The 19,967-nt window shown below is 42.0% G+C and overlaps 1 protein-coding gene across 1 annotated transcript; it reads left to right on the top strand.

Moving 5' to 3' along the window:
• Positions 1 to 1,736: 1,736 nt before the first annotated feature.
• On the top strand, positions 1,737 to 8,493 carry LOC112532694 (bone morphogenetic protein 7-like). Its single transcript, XM_040702653.2, has 5 exons — positions 1,737 to 2,077; positions 2,155 to 2,294; positions 3,030 to 3,146; positions 4,297 to 4,498; positions 6,123 to 8,493. The coding sequence occupies exons 1-5, from the start codon at positions 1,789 to 1,791 to the stop codon at positions 6,566 to 6,568; spliced, it is 1,194 nt and encodes a 397-aa protein (XP_040558587.1). The 5' UTR covers positions 1,737 to 1,788; the 3' UTR covers positions 6,569 to 8,493.
• Positions 8,494 to 19,967: the final 11,474 nt, after the last annotated feature.

Raw genomic sequence — 19,967 nt, 5'->3', positions numbered from 1 at the left:
GAGCTTTTAGGATGACTGAAAAACAGTCCTGTGATGATTTCTCATATCTCACTAGTCTTTTTCCATGCTCTCAGGCAGGTAGTTGCAATAAGTAATATTACTTCAACTACTGACCACTGCTGTTAGCCATGAGCTGAGATACCTACAGCTCTTTGAAGACAGCTACAGAATTTTGAGGACTGAAGTTGGCTGCAGCTTTATGTGCATCAACAGTGCTCTTTAAACTGCTCCTCCTTTTCCTACATCAGTTCCCTGCACCTCATGTGGTGGGCTGGATCAGCAAAAAAGCAAAAAAATACGTTTTTTTTTTTTTTTTTTTTTTTTTTCCCCTCCAAACTTTTGGCTACAGCAACAGCTGAAGGCTGGAAGGAGGAGGAGTCTGAAACTGACGAGCCACACTGCTGAGAGCCTTAGGAACTCAAGGCCCTGGAACGTGTCCAGAGAAGGGCAACAAAGTTGTAAAGGATCTGGAGCACAGGTCTTACAGGGTGTGGCTGAGGGAACTGGAATTCTTCAAAGAGGAGGAGGCTCAGGAGAGACCTTATTGCTCTCCACAACTGCCTGAAAAGAGGTGGGAGTGAGGTGGGAGTCAGCCTCCTCTCCCAGGTAACAGCAATAGGATGAGAGGTACTGGTCTCAAGTTGTGCCAGTGGAGGTTCAGGTTAGATACTGGGAAAAAACTTCTCTGAAAGAGTGGCTGGGCACTGGAATGTGCTGCCCACATAAGTCCACAGTGAAGTCACCATCCCTGAATGTGTTCAGGAAACATGTAGATGTGGTACTGTGGGCATGGGGAATATTGGTGGTAGGTGGACAGTTGGAGTATATGATTTTAGAGGTCTTTTTCAACCTTAGTGATTCTATGCTTCTATATTTCAGCTGAGAGTAGCAAAAGGTAAGTGTAGCAGAGCTGCTTGAATGATCCCGGCTCTGTTTTTTTTTACCTTTAAAAGGCTAATTTAGGAGCGGCTGAAGAGCATAATTAACACAGCTCCAGCCTCTCTGTCACCACCTCTTTCTCCTACAGCCCATATGCTGGTTGGTACTCTTGTCCTAGGTAGTGTGCCTAAGCAGATGGGACATGTCTACCTACCCCATAACCCACTTTCCTTCTCTGCCTGGAGAGGCAGTGGGCCATGTGGCACAAGCAGAACAGGCAGTGCAGTGCAAACCCTTGGCAGTATAAAATTGCTCCTTTTAAGTCAACAGACTGCCTCGAAAAGGACTAATGGGCACGATGCCTCAAGATTTCATGGTTGGCTGGTTTATGTTGGGGGGTGGAGAGAAAATTATTGAAAACTGAGTTTAGTTTGGGTATTATTATGCATGTAACCTTCCATGCCTAATTACGCTGAAGCTTGGCTGCTTTGAGAACCATAGAATAGCCCGAGTTGGAAGGGACCCATAAGGATCACTGAGTGCAACTCCTCTTGCTGCACTGCAAGAGCAGAAGCCACGTCCCCAACCAGTGTAGTGCTCAGGCCAGCACACTCGTTTCTGCAGCTCTGCTGAGCACCGAGAGCTGTGGGTGGAGATCTGCAAGTTACAGAGGCTCACCCTCCTTTTTAAGCGCGGGTGGCAGCCCGGGCCGAGCGGTGAGGGGGAGAGGCTTCGCTCCCCGCAGAGCGCTCAGATGTTCGCGAGCCCCATTGAGCCTTGACGGGGCTTTAATGGCCCTGGTGAGGCGCGGCGACGCAGCCCCGGGGCACAGCGGCCGTCGCAGATGAGCGCCGCGCAGAGCCGCGAGGCCGGGCGCTGCGAGAAGGCTGGGCTGGAGGTACTCCGGCCATGGCAGGCGGGCGGTTCTGGCCCTGGATGGGGCTGGCCTGGATGCTGGTGCTGGCGCAGCTCGGAGCCTTGCCCCTGACCTCTGGGCCGCGGGACGAGGTGCAGGCGGCGGCGCTGCAGCGTCTGCGGGAGGTGTTCGACATCGAGGAGCTGCCCCCCGACGTGCTGCCCCGCAAAAAGCCGCCGCAGTTCATGGTGGATCTCTTCAACAAGGTGGCCGACGCCAACGGCATCACCCGCGCGCCCGGTCTGCTGGAGGGAGACGTGGTGCGCAGCTTCGAAGACCGAGGTGAGCCGGGGGCGGCGGGGGGCAGCGCTGCGGCGGGGCGGCGTGGGCAGCGGCGGCTAAAGGCCGCTCTCCCGCAGCTCCCGTGGAGCAGGACCGCTTCTTCTTCGACGTCAGCGCCATGGAGAGGGGCGAGCAGGTGCTGAAGGCCGAGCTGAGGGTGTTCAAGCTGAGGAGGAGGCGCGTGGCCAGGAGAGCCGATCCGCAGCACTTCTGCAAAGTAAGTGGGAAATGAACCGTCAGTTACGCGCTTCCCTGTTGTGTTGCTAATAATCCGGAAGGGAAATGAGAGGGGAATGGAGAGTGCAACCACTTAGCACGTAAACCCGCTTTACTTTTATTTGATTATCGTCCTCGGTGCAGAGTGGCACTAAGCCTCCAGCATGCAGAGAAGGGATGCAGGGCTCTGGCTGGCAGGATACTATCCCTGGAGGTAGCCTTCCCTTCAGACCCACACTGAACTAATCTGCTTTTTGAGATGTTTCGAAATTCGGATGCAAATTTGACTGTTTGATTTGCTCTTAAAGTAATAATGGTAGTACGGGAGTCATTCCCTGGCACTGACTGTATCCTGTAGCAAAGGCAAGGTCAGACGTTTTGCAAACTTGAGGGCAGATACAGTGTACTGCAGGACTGTTGGCAGTATCGGAGGTTTGAAAGAGATGCTCAGGGTAATAGCATAGTCCTACCTCTGAACTCTTAGAATCATAGAATCGTTTGAGTTGGAAGGGACCCTTAAAGGTCATCTAGTCCAGCTCCCTTGCAATGAACTTCGCAAACACATCTGCCAATACTCCTTTTGCTGCTGAACTAGCTGTAAGCAGCTTTTTGCATCAGGTGGAGCAGTTTGCCATTTAAGATACGGAAGAAGTGCTTATAGTCTTGATCCTCCCCATTTTGCTGGAAGAACGATGGCTGTCATTTCTCACTGTTCTGTTGTGTTGCTCTCCTCAAGGTGGAAGTGTATGAGCTACTGGAGGGTGGAAGTAATCCACACAAAAAAAATCTCATTGCATCGAGATTGTTGTCTCTGTACTCGGAAGGCTGGGAAGTATTCAACGTCACACAGACGGTAAGCAGAGAATTCTTGGCTTACATTTTTAGTTCTAAAATGTCTGTTATGGAAGAGCTGTGCTGATCACTTGCTCTTATTGCTGGGTTCTGTGGTCGATTCAAACTGAAGAACAGAGCAGGGGGAGAACCCTACTCATTACTCTCAAAAGTACATGTTCTTAGTTCTCTGATGAGAACTAGGTAACCCAAACCTAGATAGCAGGAGGGCCAAATATGGCAGTGTGATTAAAGCACGCTCGTCCTTGGACTGTCAAAAAAGAAATCATTAATTATGGGATATGCGTAGCTCTTAATTCCTCTTCTATTTTACTCTAGTCAGTTTTCTTGTAGATGAGATGTGCAGTGTATTTCAATGTTGTGTTTCTGGAATTTGTAATGGTTAGAATGTTTTTCATCTTAACTTTGTATGTAGAATTCTCTATTTTCTAGTTGAAAGATTTGTTTTGTAGATATCCTTAAATTATATCAGTATCAAAATGCCTTTCCTTAGCAAAAATATAAATGAGGTTTCAAATACTTTCTGAGGCTTAAATCTGCTCTGGCAGTGTTTTTAGTTGCCTGAGCTTTATGATCAGATTGAACAATATGCTTGGATGATTGGTTGAGTTGCATCGTGAGCAATAATAGCCTTCCTTGAGAATGGCCTGACCTTATTTAGTAGACTGTAATTAGAACAATTAGAGTAAGTAAATTTGCCCGATTTCTTCAAATAATCTAATTTCTTCAAATGCCATGTTTGCGTTAGATTTAAATGAGTTTTAATGGTATGGAAAGTCTGGAGAGTTTTTATTATTCTGTTATTAAGATTACGAGGAAAAATAAGGTTCTGTCTAAAGTCAGGGATGATTTATTTTATTGCTAATGTTAACTCTTAGGCTCATTTATTCACTAGTAAATTCTCCAAAAATTAATTATTTTTGTGTAAATGTAACTTTGGGGAATGTATATGGTATTTTTAAATGTTGGATTATTGGTTTAAATATTTTACTCAATTCAATCTTTATGGTTACCTCACTTCTGTGATTGTATATGTATTTATAGTCCTATATTGGTTGCCTGTTCCATTTTCCTAATGTAAATTATTCTTAATCACAATGCAGTGGAAAGATTATTGAAACAATATTTTCTTGTTTCATTTTCATTACCAGGTTTCCAAGTGGGTCGGAAGCAGTAACTCCAACCATGGCTTTTTGATAACTGCAACACAATTACTCAGCAATAGGATTGAACACAACCTGGTTGCATTTGCAAAGGGACAGAGCAATTTGCAGGAGAGCAGAAATGCTCTCCTTGTCCTCTTCACCAACAGTAATAAACGGAGGTCTTCCAGCTTTGTACCCTCTTCTGCAAGTAAGTTCACACAACAGTAACTCTATTTTATGAATGAAAACATGAAAAATTCTGTTCCCTTCTGCTGCCTCACGTATGCCTTATCCCAGTATTTATGTGCAGTGTTGAGCCTGGTGCAGTTCTGCTTTGTCACTGACCAGTTTGCTTGATAAGAGCTCTTGATTGTAGCTCACCCAGCATCTACAGCCACCTCTACTCAAGGAAGTTGTGTTTGCAGAAAATATTCATGAAGCCTAAGGCAAGCTTCATTTATTTTCATTGTATAGACAGATGGGAGTTTCCTTTCTTTTTTAAAATTATCATTATTTACTTTCTCTTTGTGGTGATGTTTGTGTGGAAATTATAATTTTTACCTTGGGCTGAAAAAAAACTCAATGACCTGGAAAACTGTGAAAATGCTGGTAAAGCAAATGGAAGTAGTTATGAAGTGCAGTTTTCAAGAGTGGAAGAAGTTGTTAGATAAGCAGTTTTAACTTCTCTGTCCTTGGTTTGTTTTTTAAACACCTATTTAACTTCAGTGACTAATTAGCATTGTTACTAATGGCTTTCTTTTTTTCATCAAAGACAACGCCTTTATCCCTTAAATTACAAAACAATAGTGCCTTAGCTCTCCCACGGGTCCTCCTGTAAAATCAGCTAAGGCTGGATTTTAGAGCCTGAGATAAATACAAAGAGCAAAAGCTGGAAGGAGGAGGAGAGGTAATGGTTTGGGCTTGGAGGGTCTTTTTAGTAAATCATTGCATTTGTACATTAGAAAGGAATAATTAAGAACCAGGTGATAAAACTGATACAAACCAAAAACAAACCACAGTTAAAAAAAAAAAAACAACCAGAAACTGCCCTGGGTTTTTTTTGTTTTTTTGGTTGGTTGGTTGGTTTGGGTTTTTTGTTGTTGTTGTTATAAATGGAAAATTACTGTAGTGAAGTCCTACATCCCAATTTAATCAATATCAACCTTTGTATGTGATACTATGCCAGAACTGAGGAACTAATTTGTATTTCCATGATGTACCTGTTCCCTGTGGGCAGAAGAACAATCTTCTAGCAGCCTGCATACCAGTGGCTTTCAGCCTGTGTTCATGGATCTCGAGGTCACCATTAATATTTATCATGAGTTCTTAGAATACACGTTGAGAAAGTAGAGGGATTGCCAGTGAGCTTCATTCATTTCCATTTCAGGAAAGCACTCTATTTTCAAGTGTATGTGTAGATTTGCTGAGAGGAGAGTACTGGAGAGAAGAAAAGCTGTGGTCTCCACCCTTTGTTAGCACTTCACAGCAGGTCTGATGTAGGAGTAGGCATACAAAGGGCTTTAAAACCATTCTGACCATAGTTATCCCTGAAAAGAGGGTCCCTGGAGTTTGCAGAACGTGAAGCTTTTATGTTTCTGTTAAACTGGGGTCTTTTAGTCCGCATAGGGAAACACAGACCTGGCAGATTCTGAAAAGTAGCTGAAATGACAATTGAGTACACACCTCTCCCAGTGCTTTCATAGTCCTGTCATTTTAAAATGTTCTTTGAAGTCTTTGATGTACATTTTCAAAACAGATTTTCTTGCAGATTATTGTACTTAAAGAAAAATGACTTTGAGATAGATTAACACACAGCTTCCTTTCTGAACCAGAGCTGAACCCTGCTAAAAATGACGCTTTGTTACGCATGCCTCGTGAAACTCTGATAATCAAAAACAGCAGTGAAAGCAAGAGCAGGAGACCTCGGGCTGCTGCAGTGCCTTCTTCCAAAAGCCAGGTAACAGCATGTCATCGAAGAGAACTCTATGTTGACTTCCATGCTATTGGCTGGTCAGGATGGATTATTTACCCAAGTGGATACAATGCATTTTACTGCAGAGGCTCCTGTCTTTTCCCCTTGGGGGAAAGTCAAAATGCAACAAACCATGCCACGGTTCAGTCCATAGTCCATACGCTTAAACTGTCTCAGGATGTCAGCACACCCTGCTGTGTTCCAGATGAACTGATGTCCCTCAATCTCCTCTACTTTGATGACAAAGAGAATGTGGTTCTTAAAAATTACAAAGACATGGTGGCAACAAGGTGTGGTTGTCATTAACAGGACTTTTTTTTTTTTGTACACATTTGGCATATGCTTGGATTCAGTTTCTTATTTGACATTGAAAATACTAAAGGTAGGTGGTATTTCAGATTATGGGTCGGGTGAACCAGAAGCTCACCTGTGTTTGAAATCCTGTCACCATGGCTGTGTGGAAAGGAGTTTAAAGTAGGTGTTCCAAGAGCCATGGGTTTGTAATGGCTCTGCTTACCTCTATGGAAAGCTCTGTGCCTGTAAACCAGAGAAAACCATTGGGAACTGGAATTTTGTTATGTAAAAAATCCCAAACACAGTAAGTGTGCACTCAAATGAAGGTCCTGTTTCATATGTTAGAGCTCTGAATATCCAAAGGAGTAAAAGGCATGCTATCCCATAGGATATGGAAGGGACCCATTATGATCATTGATCACTGTGGCTCCACACAGGACCACCCAAAAATCAGACCTTATGTCTGAGAGCGTTGTCTGGACATTTCATGAACCCCTGCAGCTCAGTGCCATGACCCTTTGCTGAGGAGCCCGCTACAGTGCTCGACCACCCTTTTGGTAAAGAATCTTTTCTTGATATCCAGCCTGACCATCACCTGTCACAGCCTTATGCCATTCCACTGGGTCCTGTCACTGAGAGGGGAGCTCAGCACTGCCCCTCAGCACACCCTTGTGAGGAAGCTGTAGGCCACAATAAGGTGGCCTCTCATTATCCTCTTGTACTAGCTGAACAAACCGAGGGATTCAATCTGCTTTTCAGATGTCTTTCCCTCTAGATCCTTCACTATCTTTGTAGTCCTCCTTTGGACACTTCAATAGTTCTGTGGCCTTTTTGTACTGTGATGGTCAAAACTGGACACAGTACTCAAGCTGAAGACGCATCAGTGCAGTGTAGAGCAGGACAATCACTCTGCTCAACCAGCTAGCAATGCTGTGCTTGTTGTACGCTAGGATCCTGCCTCAATCCAACATGGGGGTGCTGGTCTCAGTAATACTACCTCATTCAGCTTTGAATGCACATGATTCAATGGGGATGTAAATTCCTAAGCAGAGCTTTGAGGATAAGTGTTTGCCCAGAGCTGACCTCAGAGATCTCTTCTGAGTAATACATAAACTGCAGATGGTAATGCACTTCTTCCCCTGTTCTGCCTGCAGTTTTACCGAATACAGACTACCTTCTAAGTCCCTCTGGGACTTGCTAGGCAATCTGATGGAAATAGGACAATATATATCTGGGCATCAGCAAACTTTGCTTCTGGCTCAGTGCTTGCACCTCTATGATGAAGGGTCAGCTGATCGCCTTTTGTAAAACTGTTTTCTTCCACCATGGCCTGCTGTAGCTTTTAGGCTATGTGGCAGAAGAGAGTGCCCTTGAGTATTTATTGTACAGTGATTGTACAGTAAGCTTGGGTTGCAGCTCCCATAATTCAGGCAGAAAGGAAAAAAAAAGTCCAAACTTTGGAGGTCTGTTAGAACATGGTGGGTGCTGCACTGGTCCTGTAGCTAAGGCTGGTTTAGTGGAAGGAATTCAGTGGTTCCCTTTCATTCTTCCTTGATTCATAGGATACAGATTTGGAGGGGGACCCCTGAGGTTTTCAAGTCTCGCTACAACTTAATGTGGGCAGCCATTCCATTGCAGTTCCTTGATCAACTCGTTGAGTTGTAACTTAAGCCTGTTTAGGTTTCTTGTCTCTATTAATCCTTGAAGGAGGCTGACACAACACAGAACTTTACATCTCCCATTGGTAGAAACTTCATGAAGAATTCTTACTCCAATGAGATATATTTAAAAAAAACAAAAAATATGTAAATTTTTTTCCTGTAAATACCAATGTCTGTAATTAAGAAATGTATTTTATTTAAAACACAAACACTTCAAGTATATTAACTTAATCTATAATAAAAATATGACTTCTGAAATAAATGTATGTAATGTAACATTACTGTTTTCTTTCTGTGCTATATTTGAGCTACCTTCCCAAAGTCATGAATCAAATACTTTGCCAAAAGAGGGGATGTTTACGGTGGCTTCAATGGACAATGAATCAAGGCCTCTGACTCCATGACCGAGTGTAACGGACAAGCAGAATAGATGTTGAGGCTCTATTCCTCCAGGGTGGGGGAAACAGTTTGTGATGAGGTTCCTGTATTTCCATCCAGCAGACCACAGGGTGAGCTGCGTATGTATGAGCTATTCAGTACAGGTACAGGGGCTCCAGCACATCTTCAAGTTTCAGAACTGCAGTATGTGCCCAGTGTGACAGAACAGATGTGTTTATCCTTTCTACAGAACAACCCCTGACTGTCATGCTGAACATACCGCCAAGCGTTCAGAATTCCTATACAAATGTCCAAAATCCTCCTAGGTAAGACTTCTGTGTAGGGTGAGCAAAAAAAAAAGAAAGAAAAATAAAGGAAGTTTGTAGTCAGCATGGTAAGATGGAATGAAAGTGTGGTGGCAGGCTGGTGCTAACTGCTGCATTAGCCACTCACAGTCATTGAATCATAGAATCATAGAATGCCCTGGGTTGAAAAGGACGGCAATGATCATCTAATTTCAAGCCCCCCTGCTATGTGCAGGGTGGTGTCTAGTGGTGTCACCAACCACCAGACCAGGCTGCCCAGAGACACATCCAGCCTGGCCTTGAATGCCTCCAGGGATGAGGCATCCACAACCTCCTTGGGCAACATGTTCCAGTGTGTCACCACTCTCTATGTGAAAAACTTCTTCCTAATATCTAACCTAAAACCTCCCCTGTCTCAGTTTAAAACCATTCCCCCTTTGGATTCAGAGCTGCTGGCAAAGCGAGATTGGAAGGAGAAAAGGGTCATAATATCACTTTACTGGTTTATTGCCTGCCTTGCTGTTTTGCATTATTTCCCTTTCACCACACAAATATTCATGGCATTTTAAGTCTGTAGGAACTGCACCTCGGTTAGTGAGAGTCCAGAGGTACTTCAGCTGATGTTATCTATGCTTGTTTTAGTAGGGATGCTAAGAACTGAAGCCAGCAGTTTTCATTGCCGACTAACACTGGGAGAAGGACTGCCTTTGGAGCAGATTGGTGGAGGCAGCTTCTGCATACAACATACTCTGTCTGTAACATGACAAATGGTTCTAGAACCATCAGCTGTGTATCAGCTGCATCTTTCACTGTGCAACTCAGAGAATTATTCTTTTGTTTATTTTCTTTAGCCATCTTATTGTGTTAGATGCCAGGAAAAAAAGAATATTTTTCCTTTGAAAGCCAGATAAACTTAGTAAGGAATACTGAATATTAGTAAACACAGTGCTGCACCACAATTGGTGAAATATGCACAGTCAAGCTAGGAGCACTCAGTAGTTTTGCACACATTAAATTATTATTTTTTTCTGCGCCACTCAACATAGTCTCATTATGCCCCATTAAACCCTGATAATTAAAACAAAATATATTGGAATTGTTTATCCTGGACTTTGTAAGGAAATTAGGTTCATAATAATGCCAAGGGAAAAATTTACACTGCACCAGAACTTGTAATTAGAATAACAATTAAGCATAAGTATGCTCCTGTTTTAGTTATATACATACATATATATTTAATAAAGGTGCCTTTTCTTGCTATTAGCTAATTGAAATAAATAAGAATTCCAGAATAAGGAATGCTGCAATTTGTAACTTTGGTTTTAGCTGAACACGACACAGTTAGGTGGGATGCCGAAAAGCAACAGCTAAGGTTTTGAAGGGAATGTAGACAGTCTTCAGAATGGATAGTCTAGAAAAGAACTGGTGGCACAAGATGGAGTTGTTATTTTTTGTTGCATTGCAACAATGCTAACTGAGAGCAAGGATGGCAGCAAAACACCCTGTGATAAATACTGAGGATTCCACAGAGGATGGTCTGGATTTGGAACTAAAGAGGCTCAGGTAAGTGAGGTGTATGCAGTCACATCATGTTCGTTATTGTGTGGTGGAAGAGCACCAAGCCTGGCCCAGTTACATCTGCAGCAGGATGTTAGTGGGCTCTGGGTATGCTGTAGGGAGAACACAGACCCATAAGGGATCAGGTTCTGTGGTCTCCCGTTTGTAGAGCTATTTGTCTTATAAGGGGTTATTGAGGTGCTTCTGTCATGAGACATAGAAAAAGTTGCTTCTTGGCACTGAAACATGGGAAGCGTGCTGGGGTGTTTGGTGACTGGTGAGGCAGAAGGGATTGGCCTGGGGGAACAGGTTGGGGATGATTCCTTTTGAGGGAGAAGAGGGTGTAGCAAGGTGGGGATCAGATAGAATGAGAGGTAATGGCCTTAAGTTACACCAAGGGACATTCAGGTTGAATATTAGGAAAAATTTCTTCTCAGAAAGACTGGTAATGCACTGGCACAGGCTGCCCAGGGAGGTGGTGGAGCCACTATCCCTGGAGGTGTTCAAGAACCATGTAGATGTGGCACTGAAGTGCATGGTTAGTGGGCATGGTGAAGATGTGTTGATGATTGGACTACATGATCTTAGTGGTCTTTTCCAATGTAATGATCCTGTAATACTATGATGACCGAAATGTTCCTGGCCCAAAGAAATTGGAGCACAGCGATGCTGTAAGCAGTTGGAAGGCCTCTGCTCTGCACCCTGCTAGGAATGCTTTGATTTGTCTCTATTTTGCCTGGGGCGTGCACTGTGGGGCCATTCTCCTTGTAGGAAGAATGGCATTTATGTGCTTCACTGAAAAGATCTGTGGAAGATAGCATTTGGTTCATAGTCTTGGAGCTTTCCTCCTGTTAGGAGAGAAGCTAAGTTCCTGGGCTTTGACCTTCCAGATCGCCTCCCATCCTTTAAGATTACATCTACTTCCATTTGTAAAGATACACGAGTGTTTTACATGTGGACTCTTACACACAACCACGGGCATATGCATTCCTGTTTGCCTTCCTTCTGCTTCATCTCAAACTGCTTCCCAAAGGATGGTGCTACTTATCTGCAACTGAAGTGGGTGCTCCAGGCTAACCTGTGAACATTGTCACATCCAGGGGATGCATTTCAATGGCCTCATACACAAATATGTCACACCTAGACCACTTTTTCCCTTCTGGTGCTCAGTATAGCTCACCTTCATGGAGAGCAGTTAGTAGGTGTGAACTGACCTGTGGTGAATGAGACAATTGTGTCTTACAGCAGCTAATTGCATGTTTTCTTTCTTCCTACTGGGTTCATTGCTAGAAGCCATTCAGAGAATAAGAGAGACTGTTAACTTGTTGTCGAGTGGATATGTGCAGTTATAGATTCATGCAGATACTAACTGCCCTAATTCAGAGCTAGATTACAGCCTGTTTTCGTTTTGGTAAACAAAAACTGTGAGTTTTGCCTATAATTGGGAAAATGACCTGTTTCTGAGAAACAATTGACCTTTAACTGAAACTGACTCGGTGATGCTGTAAATCCAGACCTCATGACAAAAAGCAGTGCTGTGGCATAAGTCCCAGTATACCGGTTCAGATCTGCTCTCAAAAATCTTGCTTAGTTAACATTGGGCTATCAGGTAGACAGAATTATCAGGCAGCATAAAGCTAGTATCAATGGTTGCAGATCAGCATAGGTTCTGTTTTGCATCATCCAGTTGGCTTTAAAGGAATCAGCTGTTCTCTCCCAAGACCGAGACTTTACATTTGTTGAACTCCACATGGTACTTATATTTTATCATCCCGAAGAACTTTACATTTCCAAAATGTGGTATTTAGTATTAGCACTGGGTTTTGACAGAGCTTTTCTGCTTTTTTTTTTTTTTTTAATTATCTGGTTAAAAAAAAAGAAATCAAAACTTCACATTTATTTTAAGGCTGTGGCAATGCAGAATCTTTCCTAAATTCTCTAGACTCTCTAGAAACCCACTGTTCCTGAGTGAACCTATTTACATTTACATATTACCACAGGAATTTCACACAGGATGACTTGATAGTTGCCTGGATTGTGAAATCAAAGTTGTTGGTTTATTTTTGTACAGTATTGTTGAATTATGCAACATGTTGCTTTCTAGTTTTCTGATGGAAAATAGATCAGCAAATAACTAATACGTACATATTGCTTCTGAGATGTCTTGAAGACTCCTAGGGTCCTTTCACCCAGAAAACAATAATCTCATTTCCAAACATCATTTAACACTTATTATTGCAGTAAGTCTTTCTAACTCACAGGGGTACATTTTGAGAGGTGCTGCATTTTCAGCCCTAATTTTGCTATCTGACAGTCTTAGAGCCGAACCATAAGTCTAACTCCCAGTTGATACTACCCTTGCAGTCACCAAGTGACATTTCCAAACTGTCCTGAGAGTCTCGGGAGCCCCACGCTGGTGTGTGGATGGGAGTCATACGGTGCACGCAGTTGCAATTCTCGGTTGCCCACCAGCTCCCTCCCCTGGAAGATGCTGCAGCCATTGATTCTTTGCACATGGTCCGCAGCTGCCAAAGTTCCCCTCTGATTCTTCTTAGTGGATATTTTCAAAAGTTTTATTATTTTTTGAACAACATGTCCAAAGGGTGTGATTTTCTTCCTTTCTTCCTTTCTTCCTTTCCCTGCAAACAGCTTCATTGTTCACAGCTCAACATTTAATCTTTATAGAGAGAAATAGGTAAAATGTTCTGACCAAGTTTCTTCTTGATCTGGTTTGCAAGAAATTTGCATTCTAGGATTTGAGACTGAGAATGAAATGTAATGTAAAAGTGAAGTTTGAAAATATAAATATTTGTCCAAGGTCAGGCTGAGAAAACAAACCTAAATTAAAATAAATAAATAAGTGATGTCTTTGGACATTGCAAACCCTAAATAAATTCTAGAGGATACCCACAGGTTCTCTGCTGCTACCCAGCCATGCAGCATAAGCAAACTAATTAATGGCAGAACTATGGCCATTCCATTTATCCTGCTGTTTCTCAGATGACAGCTCTTGTTTATTGAGCAAGACCAACCTTAGGTTCAAGAAGTCCATCAGTGTTTGAGAGCTCCGTGCTCCTCAAGGCTACCCAACCTTTCCCTCTTCACCACACAGTGCCATGAGATCAGCATGTTTTGGTAACTTCTTTGGTGCTATCTCACTATAAATAAGCCTAGAAATTAGTTTATTCATCTTTCACTGTTAAGTAAGTGACCTTGCAAGTACCAAAACCTGTGATAACTGTTCCTGTTCAAAGCGCTGTCTGAAGCCTTTCAGACTTACTTCTTATGAAGACCAAATGCTACAAAGTGCCTGAAAAAGTGATAGGACCTGAATTTTAAGGTAAGAAATTGGAACAGAAGACACAGGAAATTGTGGAGAGAGGATTTGGTGGTCATGGTTTAAGAGAAAGATAAGATTAATGAAACTAGAGTTGAAAGGTGGCATGGATGTTTTTTTTTTTGAGTTGAATTTCTTTTAGAAAGCTCTGCAAATCTGGCTTCTAAATTTTGCATGGCCCTGCATTGCCTTATTCTTTAGCTCAAAGAATGAATTATGATTTCCTCCTTTCCTTCATTCATGTAATATTCAGCTTGTTTAAATGGTTCTATCTCATTCTCTAAATCAACAAATCTCTGAACATCAGTGAACACTATTATCAGTGTTGTTTCAGCAATGCCTTTCATTAGAAATACTCTAGTGCAGAGCATCCAGATCTTGGAAATATCTCCAGAGGGATTTGAATAGAGAAAAGCGTAGTCCCAGTTTCCATCAAATCAAATACTAAAAGATAGAGCAGGAATGAAATTGGCTTGAACTTAAGAATGGTTAGAAGTGTAAGCAGAAACACTGAGGGGGTCTTACATACAAACTGTTACACATCACAAGAAGAAGAAAAAGGGGGGAAAAAAAATTATCCCGTCTTTGTGCTATTTCTGAATAAGCAAAAGGTTTTATCTTGATGGCAATGAGAAAAACTTTTGGCTTTATCCTGTTTGATGAGGAGCAAGTCCACAACTGCATCAAAATACCTATCTAAGCACCATTAACGTAGTGTTGGACATCTCCATACTCAAGTGGAGATCTAAGGCCAGGTAATTCTTCTAGAAATCAAGTTACCTTGCCTTGTTCACACAACATGTGATGTAGAAGTAGAGACCTCACATCTCTGGAAATAGTGAGCCATTTTCAGGGTTTCTGAAGTCACGTAAAATTTCTTGTCAATAGTCAGCATCTTTGAAAATCATATCATTCTTTTACAGGCTCTATGTGGATAAGGAGCCTAAACTTGGACAGATGCACCTGAGAATATTATATTCTTGTTCCTAGATATGCTCCTTTAAAACAAAGCAGGTTAAACAATTGTACTTGTGATGTATATTTTAAGGGCCATTTCCTTCCAAGCTTCTGGAAAACTCCAAATAAACTGTCAAGTCTATGGTAAAATAAAGGCCACACCAAGAGAGTGAAAACTTAAATCTGAGTTATAATGTGTCATTCAGTTTTTAACTTTGACTTCTACAGCTTTCACAGCTTTCTATCTTCTATTCATTTTGTGTGCTTTATGGGCAATAGGAAATCATTTTTCTGCCTTTGATAAAGGTATGTAGTATCAATAATTGTGTCACCCATATTTATGTAAAATCTGTTATATTTTCAAAGAATGTTAAATTCTGGCAAACTAGAGCAGCAGCTTCTAGAAAAAAATACATATATATATATATATATATGAAGGCAAGGTCAAATGATTAAGATATTGGCTTATCTACTCTACAGTCTGCTGTAGTTGTTCATTATAGACAGCTTGAGGAAATTGTCAGCTTTTCTGTGCCTAATTTTCCTACCTCCAAGTAACACTACTAATTTTTCTCACTCTCATAGCTACTCCCTTGGAAGTGTCTTCTCACAACTCTTGTTTAGAAGACTTCTTTTAGTGGGAAAGAGCACTAACCTCTTCCCTTAAAAAAAAATAATAAAACCAATAAAACCTCAAACGCAACATACAGTTCCCCTGAAAGTCAGTGTTGTTTTGCATCAACAAATACTGGCAGAGTTCTGGTCTAAACTAAATCTTTTCAAATGGTAACAAATGCAGGGACCAAGCACGGGTTCAGTGAAAGTGCAGCCACATGTAGATAAATGTTACCCTTGGAGTAGCCTCCTGGCAGACAACTGTCCTGTGCTTCTAGGGGTGCCATAGGATATCTTCTTGTTCTCCATGGAATGGGAAGGCGAAGTATGGTTTATGGGCTGCCGTCTGCATGCTCATGCAGTGCTAGCTATGGGTTACAGTTCTGTGCATCTTTGAAAGGCAGTACAAAGTTCTCTCAGTCATGATCACAGTATGGAAGAGACAGAGTTGAGAGAAGGTGTGTTAAGGTTGTTGTGATCTGTGTTGAATGAGTGTGGTACCTGTGGAGACCAAAGATGTTGTGGTATCTGGCCTGGCACACTGGAATAACTTCTCAGGATATGGAATTTTAGCCAATATCCTTCCCCTTCCATCCACTTCCTCTGTTACTTCCTGAAATCTCTGTCCAAGTCCACTGATTACTTAGCCACTGCACAGGCTTTGAGAAGATATTTCCTCTTCTATATCGCATATTCTCATATATATGGATCATGTAATTTCAGTGCAGGCAGCAGCTTCCAAATAAGAAAAAATAAATACATCATACACACTTCTCACTAGAAGAAAAATGAAGAAGGAGAAGAAAATCTTACTTTCATTGTAACTGGGACCAGGAACATAAAAGTTGAATTACAAAAATGCATTTGCTTTGTGTTTAAAACCTGCTGCAGCTAGTATAGCCAGCACACGCAGTTTGGTGTAATTGCTGCTTTCCAGCTTGGCCTAATTGATGCTCTGATTTGCAGTCACCTACCTCTGTGAGCCCATGTTTCATTACATTTTACCCTTGCTCCCGAAATCCTAAAATCCCCATGGGGAGAAATAGATTACAGCAATGCAGAGCTTTTGTGTGTGAACTGACAATTCTTTCTCCCCTATACTTTTCTTCATCCACACAGGAACGCTGAAAACACAGTAGGTTGATGAAGGGAAATATTTGTTATATACAAATACTCCTTATTTAGGCAAACATAACTCCTTTTGAACTCAGTAGGAGTTTAAGTAAAACTCTGAATTAAAACTGCAGTGGTATAAAATCAGCTCAGAAATATTTTAATAACCTAATTGGGATGTTTATACTGCAAAATTGTGTTACTCAGTCTGTAGTCATAATTAGAAAGAAAAAGTTCTTTGCTGAAGAATGTGTCAGTATTTTCCATGGAAAATGATTTAAATAAAACCATTTGAAACATGGAAATCTCATGCTTTTGGCTTTAAGTAGACATTTCAGTCATAATTAAAAAAAAAATAACAACAACAACAAAAACCCTCTAATGTCTCCTGCAGCTTTGATTTCAAACACGTCACATTCTTCATTAAAGCAATCATTGTTAAAACAGAGGGACATAAAGCAACATAGGATTTATTCCTTCATTAAACTGATGATCCGTATATGAAGCCAATTAACATTATGAGTCTGGTGAACATCAAGTGTAAAGAGGTTACAGAAAATTAAAAGCAGTCACCTTGGTCTTTAGATAAAGAAAGAACACTTTTACATTATAAATTATAAGAGTGTCCAAGCGGGACAAATCGGCAAATTTGGTTAATTGGAAAATACATTTTACTGCACATGAATTAGGGTAAAATAACCTTTTAGCTGCTAGTCTTTTTTTGTGGCCAGGTATTGAGAATCATGGGAAAGGAGGTGTTTGGACATGAAAAGACAAGAGAGCTACTTCATCAAACCTGAGCCAGTCAGACTTTCTTGAGTTTTACAAATGATCCTCTCAAAGCTGAGGGCTCTCAAGGTAGATGTCAATTCAGTTACTTTGCTCCTCAGTTCAGCCCAGGGTTTCACTATCACAGTGGAAAAATTAGAAGGGGTATGTTTGTCTGTGCAGCATGGGAACAGTCTTGCTTTAAGACAGATGGAATCAGCAAAATGTCTTTTCTGAATTGTATTGGGTTTTGTTGTTGTTGTTTTTGTTTGTTTGTTTGTTTATTACTTGGACTTTTATTTGCAGGCTTGTTAACTGATACTGTCCATAAGGATGATGATGATAGTGTGAATGTGTGTGACAGACTTTAGCGACTTTGCACAGAAAGGGTTTTTTTTTTTTTGCTGAAATAACTCAACTCTGTAGGTTATGTCATGCTTCAGATTGTTTTTAGTGCTGGTCTTTGGTACATAGACGAAAGGAGGTACAGGAGAAATACCATCCTATGACCCGCCGCGATTTCCTCAGCGTTTTCCGGGAGTCCCGGATTCGCGGGCAAGCGTCTATAAAAGGAGGGCACGGAGAGACGTAGGAACAGCGCTGACAGCAGTCTTGCTTACGAGGAAGGGAGTGACCCCACGCTTCTCCCGGCAGGACGTGCCGGACCGCGCCTTGACGGGCAATGCCGGGAGGGGTGCGGAGCTCTCCGTGGTGCTGAAACGCTTACTTGGGCTCGGTCCGCCGGAGAACGGCACCCAAGACTCCCAAGATCTAACTTTTAATTATGTCAACCCCACGTCTCGCGCATTAAAATTAAACAGGCACCAAACTGGCGAGGGGTGGGGGATTATATATTGCTTAGTTATTTCATTGTTTTGCAGCTGCTACTTCTTGGGAGAAAGTTGAGCCAACCAGCTCTGGATCGTACCGCTTCTACTCAAAAAGCAGTGACTTGGAGCACTTCCCCGTGCTCCATTTCACCCTCTATGCCTCCCGCAATACGCTGAACTTGCAGGCTTCAAACTGCTGGAGAAAGTGAGTCTTGGAGCCAAAAGAGCGATGCAGACCCCTGACTAGAGTGAGGCCTTAGAGTGCCATAATGAAGTTATTATTATTTTATTAAGGGTTCTTAAGATAAAACACTCACTTTCACTCTCTCTCCAACGTCAGAGAGAAGAAAGGATAAGGCACATCTGTCTCCATGCAAGGGGATCCCACGGTACTGGCCCTGTGTGGATTTTAAAATTCAGGATGCAGAGGCTGGCAGGGAAGATGCAGACAGTATCTTTGGGTTATGTTTTTCTTTTTAAGGTTAATTGACCTAAAGTGTGTGCAGCTATTTTAAGGAGTGCATTCGGATTCAGAACATTGTTTTTGCACAGTGCTGTAAAAGCCAGCTCGATTCATGGTATACGCTGCTGTTCGGAGACTTGCCTGGATGGTAAGTCAATAATGTTTGCTGTCAAATGGCAATTTCCTTAAAAGCCTCTATGTATGTGTATACATATAAACATATTTATATATAAACATGCATGTCTGTGGCTTTCTAAATCTTTCACAAGTATGCTAAAATTCTAGTTAAAATTCTAGGTAAATGGATAGGATAAGATCAGGTTTGTTTGGATCTCTGATTTTACCTTGCTTTGCTAAAATAATACAATTCTGAAACATTATTTCAGCTTGAATATACATTAGGGGAATTTCTGCAGTTATGCCTAGTGAGAAAGGCCGATAGAGCAGGTGATATTTCTAAGGCTTATTAGTATTTATTTAATGAGATCACATATGCAGAATAACTTTCCAAAGACATTTTCTCTTTAAAATGTTTCTATTTCTGCACCTGTATCATCTGTATCTTCTTTGCTTTGGTATGAATGTGCTACATCTTTAAACTCCCATCAGATCTAAGAGAGCCTGTGTAGATTTGCTCGCCCTTCCTGTACAGAACATTACAATGTTTATGAAATATTAAATTTGTGTAGTCTGCCGGAGAAGCAATTGTTCCAAAATAAAATCAGCAGTCTAGACGAAACATAGACACCAGAACTTATCAACAGTTGTCTGACTTACATCTTCTGATGCATCTTGAGTGGGTCATAATACCAACTTTATTTTCAGTGGTGCATAAATTAATTACACGCATTTAATAACCAAAATATCATTATATTCCCCCTTTAATATCATAAAGGCTTTACGCCAGGGAAGCACTTAATGTGCAGGGGGCCATAACAGGCTATTATCCTTGTGTAATGCTATTACAGAACCAATTATGTGCCATTATACTTGCTTTTTTTGCAGTTTATGTGATTTGATCCAATCCCGCGTCCCTGACTTGAAAATTTCATCTGGGTACTTTAAAGACTAATTTTCACCCGGGCTGAGGCAAGGGCCATCTCTCTCCGCTGAGCCTATGTCTCGGATGCATTTTAAAAGTAATTGCAAAGGGTCCCGCCGCATATCATTTGCAGACGGGAAGCGAGAATAAATCCAGAGACCCCTCGCTGTGAACAAAATCAAACTTTGCTGCGGTACGATCGCTTGGAAAGGCGAGGCGTGTGCAGAGCGGCCCCCCAAAACCCAGCCGGCGGCAATTAGCAGCCGCTTTGTCAGCGCCGGGTCCGGGCGGCGAGAACGGCTCGGCTCGGCTCGGCTCGGCACGGCTCGACTCGGCACGGTTCGTCACGGTTCGTCACGGATCGGCACAGCACGGCTCGGGGGGC

The sequence above is a fragment of the Gallus gallus genome, chromosome 6 (genome assembly GCF_016699485.2).
Source record: "Gallus gallus isolate bGalGal1 chromosome 6, bGalGal1.mat.broiler.GRCg7b, whole genome shotgun sequence".
Classification (NCBI taxonomy): Eukaryota; Metazoa; Chordata; class Aves; order Galliformes; family Phasianidae; genus Gallus; species Gallus gallus.
This window is presented reverse-complemented; position numbering and strand designations above follow the sequence as displayed.